The sequence below is a fragment of the Penaeus chinensis genome, chromosome 26 (assembly GCF_019202785.1).
Source record: "Penaeus chinensis breed Huanghai No. 1 chromosome 26, ASM1920278v2, whole genome shotgun sequence".
Classification (NCBI taxonomy): Eukaryota; Metazoa; Arthropoda; class Malacostraca; order Decapoda; family Penaeidae; genus Penaeus; species Penaeus chinensis.
Window position 1 is genome coordinate 18392443 of NC_061844.1, and position 17500 is coordinate 18409942.

A 17500-nucleotide genomic window follows, 5' to 3' on the forward strand; every position below is an offset into this window, starting at 1 on the left:
AGAAGGGGGCGGGGGGGCATTTGTCACCCCCCTCCAAGGGCCCCTACATTATACTTTTTTTCTATTAATTACTTTTTTATATTAATCAATTACATATAGATCTGGTTATAGCTTAAAATGTCCCTAGAATAGTTCCTTTTTCTAAATTTTTGTTCCATTAGCTACATATGAAAAATTTAGGGTTTTAAAGTACACAATACTATTAATATTCGTGTTACAGCCACCATCTTGGCGAACGCTGGCAAGAATACGTGACATGAATGCCCCTGACGCCGCCGTTAACTAGCAATCGCTCCCATGCCGTCATTGCTTGGGCAACGACGATATGACGATTGCGGGTATGATCTCTGCTCATGGCTGCCCATTCTCAGTGAGACTGAGATCTGGCGATTTGGGTGGATGTGGCGAAATCACGCCGTTTCGACACTGCTCGTGTGGATAGGGCTGTTAATTTGGACGAGATAAAATGGCTCCGGCTCGGTGAAGAACATGACCCTCACCAATAGTAGAAACATCCCGTCCTGGATTTCTACTTATGTATACCCCGTAAATCTGCCGAGCCCGACATTCGTCTGCTCCCCGACTCCGCTGCTGTGCATCCACACCAACTGCCCAACGATTTCTGACGGTCTGCGTGCTGTAGCCAGCAGAGCAAATGGGGTTCACATCCCTTGTAGTAGTTATGGATTGTTAAAAAATGATAATAATGAGAGTAAATAACTGAGAAGAAAATGTCTCACAGTAAGGGGACATGGCAAGTAACTACCTACCACGCCTCCTTTTCGAACCCAGTAAAGGGTGTTGTCACTGAGTATCAAATTGTTTTCATTAACTCATGATATTCATGCACTTCAGTGCAAGCTTCTTATTTGTCTTTCACAGAGCACATTGAATTGTAGTTTGAATGACATTTACTTGATCATCTTCCTCCGTCGTGCGCATAGGGTGCCCACGTCTAGTCTTGTCTCTCGTGGATCCAGTTGCCTGTCGTCGTTGGATCCACAATCGACTCGGTTGGCTTCGAAATAACTAATCTCGAAGTTTCGGAACTTGATAGTCCCTCAGAGTAAAGCATAAATATGGCGCTGCAAATAGTCAAAGAGGTCTCCATTGCTAATATTGGCATGATACGAGGGATATATGATGTATACGATATTGGAAATATATAAAAAAAATATATATAAAAGAAAATCCACAGCAAGACAATTACCTACAAATAATATCAATAGTTATAGATAGGTTTTAACTTATACTTAGCTTAAAATATAACTGATAAAAAGAAATACAATATAAACAAATAAATGTAAAACTAAAGATAAAGATGAAAAGGAAACAAAAGTAAACAAATAGATTTATGTATATATAAAAATAAGGATAAAAAAATAAACGTCTTTAGAGGAAACACTCATTATCCTACAGATGATTAGAAAGATGGTATTTCAAGGGCTAGAAAATTATTCCCAAGGTGAAAGGGCCTTCAGCAGAACGCACATACGAACACTCATCGCTCACAGTATATAAAGGGAAGCGTCCACCACTAACCATCATACGCTCACTAACCATGTCTCTCAAGGTACGAAATCCTCATGTATATCGGAAGGAAGTCTTTAACATGCGAAAGTATTTGTGGTGTTGACATTTATCGGTGAATGTGAAAGTGGTGCGGAGGAAATCTTTTAGAATGACGAGAATAGTGCTTAGGTTACTTTAAATGATATATATTTAGACACGTACACACATACATATATGTATGTATGTACATGTATGTGTATGTGTATGTATATGTGTATATATATGTGTGTGTGTGTGTGTACATATACATGCATATATATATATATATATATATATATATATATATACATATATATGAATGTATACATATATGTGTATAAATACGCGTGTATGTATATACACATATTCATATACATACATATTTATATACACTATTCTTTATAAATAACTACATATACATACAAACATATACATGTATGCATATATTGATTGTGTATATACACCGTACATCGAAGGACAATTCATTCATTCATTCAATATTTTTTTTTTTTCCCCTGTACCTTATAAACAGCTCGTCCAATTATGCACGGATAATCTTCCCTTCCTTCTTCGTTAGTACTTTAGATAACGTCAAACTCTGTCGGCAGGTCGTCGTCCTCGCCTGCGTGGCTGTCGTCGCTCTGTGCGACAAGGCTCCAGTCTACGCCCCTCCTCCTCCCGCCTACGCCCCTGCACCTTACCACGCCCCCGAACCCGCCTACGCCCCTGCACCTTACCACGCCCCTGAACCCGCCTACCACGCCCCTGCGCACTACGAGCCCGAATACCCTGATGTATGTATCTATACAACCAAAAATAATTTATTCAACCATCATTGTTGACATATACTATAACTATATTGATTCAGTGGAGAGATCCATGGATACTTACTGAGAAGCATATTTCATTCCCTTGTCATCTGTCCAGGTGCCACCCAAGTACAACTACAACTACGGTGTCGCCGACGGTTACTCCGGCGCCAACTTCGGCCACACTGAGTCCCGCGACGGCTACAAGACCGAGGGCAGCTACACCGTCGACCTCCCCGACGGCCGCAAGCAGATCGTCAACTACGTGGACAACGGCGACGGTCTTATTGCTGAGGTCACCTACGAGGGCGAGGCTCAGTACCCCGAGCACACACCCTCCTACAAGCCCGCTCCCTCCGCCTACGGCCCCCCTCCCCCCACCTATGCCTAAGATGTCTTAAAGTGATAGAGATATATTTATCAAATTGTATTTATTTTCATATAAGAAATAAAGACTAGTTTGAAAAAAATATATATATTATTTTTTCCTACTTCCAATGAAAACTAAATACAATGAAGATTCAGAAATTCATTAGAATAAATTAGAAAACTAATTTCTTGGATTTAATCAATATGAATTATAAGAAGAAATCAAGACTGAAATACAAGTGAATTAGTCACATAAATATTGACAGTGGAAGATGTACATTCGTGAGCATATACTAACATACACATACATGTATGTTTGTGTGTGTGTGTGTGTCTGTGTGCGTGTGTGGATCGTTTTTCTTCCTTTTTTTCTTTTAGCGAAAAAAAAATCTCAATCCATGGATGGTTGTACACATGGTAAATAGGGTGGTTGAGGTAGTTGTACCATTGAGCTCTGGTTTCACGTTAATGATGTGGAGAGCTTGGGCTATGGTCATGCCAAATCAGGGAGGGCAAGGTCTGGAATACATACATATATATGTACATATATATACACACATATATGTGTATACATATATGTAAGTGTATATATACATATATATGTATATATATGTATGTTTGTATACACACACACATACATATGTATATATATGTGTGTGTGTGTGTGTGTGTGTGTGTGCATGTGCCCATGCGAATCTGTGTTCATCCATTTATGTATATACATATGTTTGGGTATAGATATAGATATAATTAATTGATATCTATGAGCTCACGTAGTTACTTCCATTTTTTCTGAAGAAGATAAACACCCATTTATATCCTGACATATACCCATATGTAAAATAATAGATGATATTGGTAATAAAAAAAATATACAGCAAAGTTATCACTTACAAATAAAACCATAGTTATACACTGATTTTAACTTCAAATACAATTGTTTAAAACGAAAACAAAAATGAAAAAATAGATAAATGCATGAATAAAAATAAAGATAAAAACAAACATCTTTATACCAGAAGCTCATTATCCTATTGACAATTACTAAGAAGGTATTTCAAGGGCTAGAAAATTATTCCCACAGGGGTAACCAACCATATAAAAGGTAGACATGATAAACAGTGTGCTTAAAGTGGATGTACCAGTGACCTCTGGTTTCATGTTAACAAAGTGGAGAGCTACGGCTATGTCAGGTCAAATCTATCAGGATGGGAGGGCAAGACTTGGAATTCAGTAATGCTTAATGAGTGGTTGTGGAAATTGGCCCACATAAAGCAGATATTGTAAGCTCATTCAATAAGTATTTTCAGGCCCTTAATTTTGTAACTATGAAGTTTGTATCTAAGGAAATGAAATCCGAGGCTAGTGAATGTTAGTTTCCTGTAGGGAAACACATATGCACACAAATACACACACACACACACACACACACACATATATATATATACATATATATCCTTATGTATGTATGTATATATGTATAAATACATACATATATATGTGTATATATGTATATTTAAATGTATGTATATGAAAATATATAAATATATATATATATATATATATATATATATATATATATATATATATTTATATATATGTATGTGTGTATATATATGCAAATATATGAATACACACACACACACACACACAAACACACACATATATATATATATACATGTATATATATGTATGTATACATATATATGTGTATGTATATATATTTATGTATTTGTGTACATATCCGAGTATGTGCGTTCATGCATTTATGTATATATGTATATGTATATATGTATATATATATTCATAAAAGCATGAACGCACATACTCGGATATGTACACAAACACACACATATTTATACATACACATATATATGTAAACATACATATAAATACATGTTTATATATATTCAAATTGTATATAGATACAGAGATAAAATTAGTAGATATTAATTTGCTTACGTAATCATCGTAATTTTCTGAAGCAGATAAACACTAATTTATGCTGACATAATCAATTAAGTGAAATCATATATGGTATATACAACATTGGTAATATAAAAAGAAATCCACAGCAAGATTATCATTTACAAATGAAACCATAGTTATAAAGTAGTTTCAACTTTTCAACTACAATTGCTTAAAAATAAAACAAAATAAGCAAATAAAGATAAAGATGGCGTCTTTATAAGAGGCACTCATTATCCCATTGACAATTCCTACGATGGTATTTCAAGGGCAAGAAAATTATTCCCACGGTGAATGGGCCTACAGCAGAACCTACGTACGAATACACACTGCGAACAGTATATAAGAGGAGTTGTCAACCACTAACCATCATACACTCACTAACCATGTCTCTCAAGGTACGAAATCCTGCTGTATATAGAAGGAAGTCTAAAATGCGAAAGTATTTGCAGTGTTGAAATTAATCAGTGAATATGAAAGTGGTGCGGAAAAAAATCTTTGAATGACGACAATAGTGTTTAGATTTGCTTTAAATGATATACATTTAGATACGCACACACATACACACGGACGTGTGTATATGTGTATGTAAATGTATGCTTACATATAATTATATACACATACATACCAAATTTATACATGCATACACAAGATTATATATATACATATACGTTTATGCATATATTGATTTTATAGATACGCCGTTCATCGATGGACAGTAAATTCGTTGATCCATTTTTTCTATTTGTTCCTTCACCTAAGAAACACCTCGTCGCTTTATGTACAGGTAATCTTCCTCTCTTTCTTCGTTAGTAACTGTAGATAACGTGATGCTCTTTCGGCAGGTCGTCGTCCTCGCCTGCGTGGCTGTCGTTGCTCTGTGTGACAAGGCCCCAGTCTACGCCCCCCCTCCCCCTGCCTACGCCCCTGCACCTTACCACGCCCCTGCACCTTACCACGCCCCCGAACCCGCCTACCACGCCCCTGCACCTTACCACGCCCCCGAACCTGCTTACCACGCCCCTGCACCTTACCACGCCCCCGAACCCGCTTACCATGCCCCTGCACACTACGAGCCCGAATACACTGATGTAAGTATTTATACAGTCAAATAGTTTTTTCCAGTCTTCATTGAAGACATTGTTATTGAGGCCTGCATCAACCCAGTCATTATTACTACATTTCCAGTTCACTCATACTATACTGGTGCCAATAAAATATGAAGGTCCATGGATTCTGAGAAACATTCCTCATTCTTCTATCATTTGTTCAGGTGCCCCCGAAGTACAACTACAACTACGGCGTCGCCGACGGTTATTCCGGCGCCAACTTCGGCCACACTGAGTCCCGCGATGGCTACAAGACCGAGGGAAGCTACACCGTCGACCTCCCCGACGGCCGCAAGCAGCTCGTCAAGTACGTGGACAACGGCGACGGTCTTGTAGCTGAGGTCACCTACGAGGGCGAGGCTCAGTACCCCGAGCACACGCCCGCTTACAAGCCCGCTCCCCCCGCCTACGGCCCCCCTCCCCCCACCTATGCCTAAGATTTCTTAAAGGGTTAAGATATATATTCATCAAATTGTATTTATTGTTATACAAGAAATAAAGACTACTTAAAAATATATATATATGTATATGCTATTTTTCCATACTTCCAAATGAAAACGAAACCCACAGTAAATATTTAGAAATTGATTTGAATAAATTAGAATATTCATTTCTAGGATTTAGTCAAAATCAATTATACAATAGATATCAGGACTGAAATACCAGCAAATAAGTCCTATTCATACTGACAGACAGATTTGACAGAAATCAAGGAAAAATGTGCATTCCCGATGGAATTAGAAACCAAATGTTCAGCCCGCGATTATCATGACGAGCGTCGACTGCGGTTTTCTGTAAAAGACTGAAACCGTTGGCAGGCAATCCAAAGGACTCAATGCCGGATTCTCACACTCAGAGGAAATGGAAAAGAATATCTTAAATAAGGAAAGCCATCACAACCATCCATTACAATATATGATTGTATATGATATCCACATACCTACACACGCACACACGATCACATACGTAAAGGAGTATATATGTGCATATATATACTTATATACATATATATACATATATATGCACATATATATACACACACGCATATATATATACATATACATACATATATATATGCACATATATATATACATATATATTATGAATTTATAAGAACACACACACACACACACATATATATATTATATATTTGTGTGTGTGTGTGTGCATGTCTGTATGTATGCATATCCCGTTCACGCCGGGTCACGCGTAGTCCCGTACCCCGGGCGGACCCGTCCCGCCGGGGACGGGACTACACGTGCTCCATTTCTAACCCGTCCCGCCGGGGACGCGCATGGCCGTGATTTCTGTATGGCTGTATGAATTACTGTTATTGAGCTAGTTTCTATGTATACAGGTCTTTAGATTGATAATTATGTTTGTGCAACTATATATGTACTTATATAGATGTGTGTATCTGTTCTTCGTCGTGTTTGTGTTTGTCGGCTTGTGTTTTTGTCCGTATCTGTGGAAATATGTGCGCGTAACTGTTGGTGTATATGCGTGAGTGTGTAAGTCGGTAATTTTACATGCGGAAGTGCGTGTGTGAATTGTATAAAAGTTTACGTAAGTTTTTTATTGCATAAATGTTTTGTCTGCTGTGTATTTGTGTGTTTTCGGTCGTTTGTGTTGGGAAATCTGTGCGTGCATCTTTGAGTGTGTGTGTGTGTGTGTAATGTAGTTATTGTGTGAATTGTATAAATCCGCATGTTTTTCGTTGTTTGATTGACGGGCGTATGTGTTGGAAAGTTTGTGTGTTTTCTAAAAGTAAAAAAGAGGGAATTATGTGCGTGTATGTGTAAAAGGTTGAAAAAATTGTCTGTGTGCAAGTCTATGTGCGAAGCGTTGTGAAGCGAGGCTGGCGGGCCCCTGCGCCGTCGGGCCCCTGCGCCGTCGGGCCCTGGAGGGGTTGTCCTCCCTGACGGGCGGGCAGAGGCGGCCCCTGTAGGCGGTGGTGTTGGCCGAACGGCCGTTTTGCCAGCTGTAAGGAGGCACCACAGCCTGTGTGCAAGTCTGTGTGTAAGTCTGTGTGCAAGTCTGTGTGGACTCGGACGGTGACGGGGAGGGCTGTGACCGAGGAACCTCCCATTTTTGAAACCATTTTATAGATTTTCAATATTTTTTTGTGCCTCGTAACTTCAAGGAAGGTTGCACTTTATGAGTATTCTTGCTGATGACGTCAGGTCATGTGACCTGACGTCATCAACAAGAAAAGAGAGAGACTGCCATGACGCTCGTTTCCACTGTGTTTGTGTGTATCTGTGTGTGTGTGTGTGTGTGTGTGTCTGTGTGTGTGTGTGTATGTGTTTGAGAGAGAGAGAGCGAGAGAAAGTGACGTCATGCTACGTGACATATCACGTGATTTTCACGCCATTTCCGCTGCGTACCTCACGTGACCTGTCACGTGGTTTTCTGGTACCTTCCCGCGCAATCCTCACGTGACCTATCACGTGACTTTCTGGACCCTTCCGGGGTACAAGAATTGGCAATATCTTCGATTTGCAATTTGGCCCCTCCGGGGCAGAAGGATTGGCAATAGAGTAGTTTGGCGATAGTTTACCTGTACTTCACGTGACCTGCAGGCGAGTTGGGGACACATCGACTTCCGGAGTAGCAACACCGGAATGCTTTGCCTGCAGTGGGTAGACAATCGTCCTGTGACAATGCTATCCACTGCCCAAACATCAAAGGTGGTTAACCTGCCTCCCAACCGCCGAGGGGTGGAGAGGTCGAAGCCCGAGGTCGTTGTCAGTTACAACAACGGCATGAAGGGCGTCGACCTCTCGGGTCAGCTGGCGCAGTCATATCCAGCCACGAAAAAAACCCCGTCAAGTGGTATAAAAAGGTATTTTTTTACCTGCTGGATATGACCATCATGAACGCGCTGGCTGTCCACTGGGCCCTCGGCGGTATGATGCCTCAGCGGAAGTTCCGTACGGAACTAGTTCGGGAATTGCTACAGCGAGGTAAGCATCTGACTTTTTGATTCTTGTGTTCTGATTTGAAATTATGGTGATTTTCTTTCTACAGTCCATTTTTGAAGATGTAATTTACAATGTCCTTTTTTCTTGCATTTACAGGTGGCCGACTTGGCTCGTTCCGGCGGAACCCTCCTCAGAACCAACCTGAGGAGGATCCCCAGCAGGCGCACATGCCAGTCGACGCCTCATTCCGGAGGTGTCGGAGATGTGCGCTCTGCTGGATGGAACAACCGGCGCAGGAAGGAGACCAGAGTCATGTGTGCCCACTGCAGCTTTTCCCAATGTCCGGCACCCTGCTTCCAGGCATACCATGCCTAAAACTACTTTTTTGTAGTTATAAATAGTTTTGTATATAGTTTATATGTATATATATTTTTTTTTCCAATTTCAAAAAAATCGACTTTACCACTGCTTCTCTGTGCTCTCGCCAAAACACACTATTGACTTTACACACTCACATTGCGGGGGGGGGGGGGGGGGGGTTGGTTTGCGAAGTTCTACTCACATTGGTCGAACACTCCTGAAATGGAGTATATACTACAGTATGAGACAATAAAATCCTTCATATGACATATTATATGGCTACAGTAAGTCTGTAAACTTTCATATGTTTTTAGAGTGAAAAAACGGAGGTTGTGCTTATACGCAAACCAGCCGAGCGCACTGAAACTTCTGTGGGATGGTGAGACGGGTAGCGCGAGTTGAGCGCTCGTCCCGGCGGGAGAGCCAGCCGCTTGTTTTTGTTCCCCGGAACAGCGGGTGCTGGGCTGTTTTCCGACCCGTCGTGTGTGTGTGTGTGTGTGTGTGTCCATATATATTTCTTCCAATTTCTTAGTGTGAAAGGAATTCTCAATCCTTCTGTACATGTCCAGGATATTTTTACCTTTTATTTGAATACTGTAAGTTATAGAAGCGTCCTGTGGAAATCTGTTTCTGGTCAGGAAAAGGAAAACGATAACTGTTGAGAAATAAACTTTGTTACAGGCTTTTCGGAGATGCAAATGCCATCATTAGTGCTTGAAGTAGATACAAAATTTATGTAGAAAAAATAACGGTTATAAAAAAAAATGAAGAAACATAATATATAGAAAAAGGTACCTAAAAACTGTAAAAAAAAAAAGTCATGTAAGGTAATCAACCACAAAACAGGTGGACATTTTAAATAGTGTGGTTAAAGTGGTTGTACCAGCGAGCTCTGGTTTCATGTTAACAAAGTGGATAGCTTCGGGTATGTCAGGTCAAATCTATCAGGATGGGAGGGCAAGACTTGGAATTCAGTAATGCTTAATGAGTGGTTGTGAAAATCAACCCACATAGAACAGATATTGTAAGCTCAGTTAATTGACAGATGAACAGCCTACGGGAAACACACGCACACACACACATACATATATATTCCTATGTATGTATAATATAAATACATATATATATATATATATATATATATATGTGTGTGTGTGTGTGTGTGTGTGTATGTACATAAATATATATACATGTATATATATATGGAAATATATCATTACATATATATATATATATATATATATATACATATATGTATGTATGTAGGTATGTGTATATATGCAAATCTATAAATACAGATATATATACATATATATACACATATACATGTATACATACGTATGTGTATGTATATATATACATATATATATATATATATGTGTGTGTGTGTGTGTGTGTGTGTGTGTGTGTGTATATATATATATATATTTGTGCTTGTGTGTACATATGTGAGTGTGTGCGTTCATGCATTTATATATATATATATATATGTATATATATATTCATATTGTATATAGATACAGAGATAAAATAAGCAAATAAAGATAAAGATGGCGTCTTTATAGGAGACACTCATTATCCCATTGACAATTCCTAAGATGGTATTTCAAGGGCTAGAAAATTATTTCCACGGTGAAAGGGCCTACAGCAGAACCTACGTACGAACACACACCGCGAACAGTATATAAGGGGAAGTGTCAACCACTAACCATCATACACTCACTAACCATGTCTCTCAAGGTACGAAATCCTGCTGTATATAGAAGGAAGTCTAAAATGCGAAAGTATTTGCGGTGTTGAAATAAATCAGTGAATGTGAAAGTGGTGCGGGGAAAATGCTTTGAATGACGGAAGTAGTGTTGCTTTAAGTGACATATATTTAGATGCGCACACACATACACACGGACGTGTCTATATGTATTTATACACACATATACATATATATGTATATATGTGTGTATGTGTATGTATGCTTACATACAATTATATATACATACATACTGAATATATATATATATATACATACACTTATATCTATATACACATGCTTATATATATACATATACGTTTATGCATATACTGATTATATAGATACATCGTTCATCGATGGGCAGTAAATTCGTTGATCCATTTTTTATATATGTTCCTTCACATTAAACACCTCGTCGCTTTATGTACAGGTAATCTTCCTTTCTCTCTTCGTTAGTAACGTGATGCTCTCTCGGCAGGTCGTCGTCCTCGCCTGCGTGGCTGTCGTTGCTCTGTGCGACAAGGCCCCAGTCTACGCCCCTCCTCCCCCTGCCTACGCCCCTGCACCTTACCACGCCCCCGAACCCGCTTACCACGCCCCCGAACCCGCTTACCACGCCCCTTCACACTACGAGCCCGAATACCCTGATGTAAGTATTTATACAATCAAATAGATTTTTTTCCAGTTATCAGTTTTACTGAGGCTTGCATCAACCCAGTCATTATTACACTGCGTTGCTACATTTCCAGTTCACTTATACTATACTGATGCCAAGAAAATATGAAGTTCCGTGGATACTGAGAAACATTTCTCATTCCCCTGTCAATTGTTCAGGTGCCACCCAAGTACAACTACAACTATGGTGTCGCCGACGGCTACTCCGGCGCCAACTTCGCCGCCTCGGAGTCCCGCGACGGCTACAAGATCGAGGGCAGCTACACCGTCGACCTCCCCGACGGCCGCAAGCAGATCGTCAAGTACGAGGACAACGGCGACGGTTATGTATCTGAGGTCACCTACGAGGGCGAGGCTCAGTACCCCGAGTACAAGCCTACTTACAAGCCCGCTCTCCCCGCCTACAGCCCCCCTCCCCCCACCTACGCTTAAGATGTCCTAGAGTGTCAAAGATATTCATCAAATTATAACTATTTTTATACAAAAATAAACATGATAGTTTGAAGTGATTTTGTTTTTCTATCCACCAAATAGAAATTAAACAATAAAGCTACAAATGTTAGGTCGGAATGAATCGGAAAAACGAAACGTACAGTAAAGATTGAAAACTAAAACTTTAGTATTACTAATTCGATCACAACGAAATTGTTACCAAGAAATTATATGGGAAAGAGGAAAGATGTAATTAGAAGGCACTTTACATATCGCATTATTATGAAAGATTAAAGCCTAAAGTGACTAATTAGTCAAATAGGTACCTAATTGATGCATAAAACGATTCTATTAGCATAATTCATACGTAAAGAATTACATAAGTCTCAAATTTTCCTTTTCTTTTCTCCTCTGGAGACCATCAGAACTCGCAATGAATCTTATTCACAAAATCTTCCAAAACTTCAGGGAGGTCACGGTCGGTCACTTGATGACACCATTACACAAACCCATTCTTTCCTCCAATTCATATATATATATATATATATATATATATATATATATGTATGTTAATATATATATATATATATATATACATATAAATGTGTATATATACACATACAAATATGCAGATGTATATATAAACACATGCACGTGTATGTGTATGTACATATATAAATATATATATGAATATATATATATATATATATATATATATATATATATATATATACACACGTTTATATGTGTGTGTTTAAATATGTATATCTCAGTGGCGTGCAGAGGGGTGACGAGCATCCAATCAGAGAGGGAAATAAGATAGTGATTTTGAAATGTATTTATAATTAAATCGAGTAAAGTGTTTACATATTCAAAATATCTCCCTTTCTCATAAAATTTCTCAGTACTAGGCCTTTTACTTCAGTCTTTGGGGCATATAATCATGGAGTTGGTGTTAGCCACTGTGGGTATGTATATATGTATATATATACATATATATGTATATATATACATATATATAAGTGTGTGTGTGTGTGTGTGTGTGTGTATGCATGTATATATACACATATATCTTTATATATATGTGTATGGGTGTGTACACACACACACACACACATGTATATATATATGCATATATATATTCACACACATCTATAATATAAGTACATGCATGCAGACATACATATACATGTGTGTGTGTGAGTGTTTGTGTGTCTGTGTGTGTGTCTGTGTGTTTGTGATGTATGTGTGTGTATAAGCATAAATACAAGTTCTCATCAGACTCAGTAAAAAAAGAATTGAAATTTCTTTTTATTTGAAAAAACATCATTATTCATTGTGGTAATTTCATCTGCATTTTTATTATTTCTATCATTGTTATTATTATAATAATAATAATAATTATTATTATTATTATTATTATTATCATTAGTAGTAGTAGTAGTAGTAGTAGTAGTAGTATCGTTATAAATATAATTAGTATTATCATTACTGATTTGACTCTTTTTCATCTAAAGTAGATAAATACCCTCATATCCTGACATTTAGTATATCAAAGAACGTTAATTCCAAATAAATTCCCATATTTATACCGAGTTCAACCCAAATACAATAAACTGGCAATATCAAAATTCGTTTTTAGAAAGGACATTCATACTCCAATCAACGATTTTTAATAAGGTATTTCAAGGCTCGAAAATTACCCCGTGGTGAAAGGGCCGACGGCAGAACCCACGCACGAACGCACGCACAGTATATATAAGGGGAAGTGTCAACCGCTAACCATCATACGCTCACCAACCATGTCTCTCAAGGTACGAAAAGCTCCTGTGTAACGAAAAGAAGTAACTAATTCACAATGTTGAGTTTATAGCATTGAATCTGAAAGTGGTGCGGGGATATCTTTTTTAAACAGAGAGAGTAATGAAAAGAAAGTGACGATAAGACATGAAATAAAACGTTCCGAATTCAAGATATCCCTATCAAACGGATAAATAATCGAAATGGATTTAGTTGTTTATCCACCTGAAGAGGAACTCTTGACGCGTACGAAACGTTACGATTTACTTTTATTTCTTATTGTGGCTGTTCTCCTTTTCATCTTTGTCTGCACGTTAGCGTGTTTTTTCAGCGAAAGTGATTATTTATATTTATTTCTTTATTGATACTCTGTCGACAGGTCGTCGTCCTCGCCTGCGTGGCTGTCCGTCGCTCTGTGCGACAAGGCCCCAGTCTACGCCCCTCCTCCTCCCGCCTACGCCCCTGCACCTTACCACGCCCCCGAACCCGCCTACCCGCCCCTGCACCTTACCACGCCCCCGAACCCGCCTACCACGCCCCTGCACACTACGAGCCCGAGTACCCTGATGTAAGTATCTGTGCAGTCAAAATACAATGGATGGATCCTGAAGAAAATATTTCTTTTCAAATTTTCTTTTGTTCAGGTGCCCAAAGTACAACTACAAATACTACATTCCATGAAAGTTCCACAAATACTAAGAAACCTTTTTCGTTCACTCTATTTCTAGGTGCCTCCCAAGTACAACTACAACTACGGCGTCGCCGACGGTTACTCCGGCGCCAACTTCGCCGCCTCGGAGTCCCGCGAAGGCTACAAGACCGAGGGCAGCTACACCGTCGACCTCCCGACGGCCGCAAGCAGATCGTCAACTATGTGGACAATGGCGACGGTCTTGTAGCTGAGGTCACCTACGAGGGCGAAGCTCAGTACCCCGAGCACACGCCCGCCTACAAGCCCGCTCCCCCCGCCTACAAGCCCGCTCCCCCCGCCTACGGCCCCCCTCCCCCAACCTATGCCTAAGATGTCCTAGAGTGTCAAACGACAGATAATTATTTTTATACAATAAAGATCGTTGACTTTAAAAATCTGATTTTTTCCTGCATGAAACGAAAATAAAACTCGCAGATATGTCTGAATTCAAATAAGAAATATTTCTAAGTCACAGACAACTTTACGGACAACAAACAAACATCAAACATATAGACACCCAATCCAAAAACAGAATAAGCAATCAATAACCTATATCTGTATCACTCTTAACATAAAACGAAATAGATTCTGTGACCTCAATTATTTAACTGAATTGTTTAAACCTCTTTCTTTTCTCTGATTGAGACCAAACCCTTAAAGACGGTCAGAGGATATTATAAACAAACCAACGAGCTCTTAAACACCAAATTGGATTAGATTTTTGTCCATGCTATCAAACATATGACATCGTGCCAGTCATATTTCAACTATATCCTCCACTTTTTGCATGATCATGTATTGGGGATCGTTAGATGTATTAATGGGATAATGCTCTCTCTCTCTCTCTCTCTCTCTCTCTCTCTCTCTCTATCTATCTATCTATCTATCTATCTATCTATCTATCTATATATCTATCTATCTATCTATCTCTCTCTCTCTCTCTCTCTATCTATCTATCTCTCTCTTTCTCTCTCTCTCTCTCTATCTATCTATCTCTCTCTCTCTCTCTCTCTCTCTTGTAAAATAATAATGATAATAATAAATAAATAAACAAATAAATAGAAAAAAAAATGTATTAACCGATAAGGCCACAAATGAAATAAGAGCACTGCTTTTTATGCAGATATTCTCAAGTATGACTGAATACAATCATTTCAACTCATGAGATTTTTAGTGAATAACTTGGCAACTGAGATCAGTCATTGCGTTTTTTCTTCCAAAATATTAATCAAAATGATTGCCATTTTTACTTCTCATCTCTATAGTTATTGATTTATCAGTGTTGCCAGCTCTTCGGGAAATTTGTGAATCGCCACAGTGCTCGTGTATGGTATATTTTCTGTATTAGGAATATTTCCAATATCCTTAGCAGTCATGAATATATCTAATTAACTATGTCATATACAAATACATACTTGTAAAAACACATTAATGAATGATAATTGGGTTTGCATATATTTTTATGTATGTATGCAGGCTCGAGAGTATATTCTTCCGTGTGTTTCAGTGTGTATGAACAGTTACAGTTTGTGTGGTTACATATATGTATATATACAATATATCTATCTACTTATCTGTCTATACATGTACACATACACACACACACACACACACACACACACATAAATATATATATATATATATATATATATATATATATATGTATATGTATACATATACAAATATATATCTATGTCTATCTATCTATTTATCTATATACATGTATATATATACACATATATACATATATACATGTGTGTGAAAGTGTGTGTGTGAAATGGTGCATATATTCATTTATATTTATTTGTACATATATATTCACGTATGTGTGTGAGTCTATCTATTTATCTTTCTATCTTATTGTCTATCTCTCTCTATATATATAGAGAGAGAGATATGTGTGTGTGTATGCGTGTGTGTGGGTATGGGTGTGGGTGGGTGTGTAAATATATATAAGTATGTATGTGAGTGTAAATATATATAAGTGTGTATCTGTGTGTGCGTGTATACACACATATATGAGTTTGTGTGTGTGTGTGTGTAGATAGATTGAGAGAGCGAGGGATGTATGAATTTATATATATATATATATATATATATATATATATATATATGTGTGTGTGTGTGTGTGTGTGTGTGTGTGTGTGTGTGTGTGTGTGTGTGTATTCGTGTATGTATGTGTATGTGTGTGTATATGTATATATGATATAATATATATATGATATAATATATATGTATATATACACACATATGTGTCTCTGAATGTGTGTGAGTGTGCGTGTGTGTGTATGTGTGTGTGACAGTACATATGTGTATGCATGTGTGTGTGTGTGTGTAACTTTGGGTGTATGTGAGACAAGGTCAGCCTAAAACCGCACCGTATGTGCTACTTGCGATATCAAAATCGCAATCAGAAACGATACCTATTACCCTATTAGCTAATATTGATGTATTTCAAGGGCTCGAAAATTATCCCCTGAGGCTATGATAGAAAGGCCTGTGGCAGAGACAACACACAAACGCACACACACACCATATATATAAGGGGATGTGTTAACCACTAACCATCATACGCTCACCAACCATGTCTCTCAAGGTACGAAGTCCTCCTGTGTGAAGAAAGTTTTGAAATTTATGAAGAAATTTACGAAGTGTAGAATCTACAGCTGTGAACGCTAAAGTGAAATAGGGGATACTATGTGGTTAACAAGAGCAGAGTTCTTTTCTTTGTGTAAATTTCCTGTTGATATAACATTGATATACGAAAGTGAAGGCAGTTATTTCATGTTTCTCTTTGCCTCTTTCCGCTCGTTTCAAGCTTAGTAAAACATTTCTTCTCTTTCTCATTACTCCTAACTTATTTTATTCTCATTTTCAGCATATATCTGTATATAAATAAATGTGCATGTGTTTGTGTTCGTCCACAAGTATGTGTCTAAATGAGAATACATATGATAATACAACCATTTTTTCGTTTGTTTCTGCACCTGGCAACACAAAGTACTATTATGCACAAATCGGCCTTTTGCTTCTTTTTTCCTTATCTCAAATAACATGCAACT

The 17500-nt window shown here is 38.1% G+C and overlaps 2 protein-coding genes across 2 annotated transcripts in view; both read left to right on the forward strand.

Moving 5' to 3' along the window:
- The window catches only part of LOC125039054, a 25301-nt gene extending 10533 nt beyond the window's left edge, over positions 1-14768 (forward strand). Inside the window, exons 4-15 of the mRNA XM_047632774.1 lie at positions 2160-2318; positions 5588-5788; positions 5971-6078; positions 8389-8641; positions 8887-9044; positions 9405-9461; positions 9660-9686; positions 11271-11489; positions 11675-11756; positions 12873-12915; positions 14127-14211; positions 14703-14768. Of these exons, the coding sequence (XP_047488730.1) occupies positions 2160-2318; positions 5588-5788; positions 5971-6078; positions 8389-8641; positions 8887-9044; positions 9405-9461; positions 9660-9686; positions 11271-11489; positions 11675-11756; positions 12873-12915; positions 14127-14211; positions 14703-14768 (1458 nt within the window). The remainder of the gene's footprint in view (positions 1-2159; positions 2319-5587; positions 5789-5970; positions 6079-8388; positions 8642-8886; positions 9045-9404; positions 9462-9659; positions 9687-11270; positions 11490-11674; positions 11757-12872; positions 12916-14126; positions 14212-14702) is intronic.
- A 2254-nt stretch (positions 14769-17022) lies between these two features.
- LOC125039056 (extensin-like) overlaps positions 17023-17500 on the forward strand; it is a 1087-nt gene continuing 609 nt past the window's right edge. The window contains exon 1 of the mRNA XM_047632775.1: positions 17023-17034. Coding sequence (XP_047488731.1) covers positions 17023-17034 — 12 coding nt within the window. The remainder of the gene's footprint in view (positions 17035-17500) is intronic.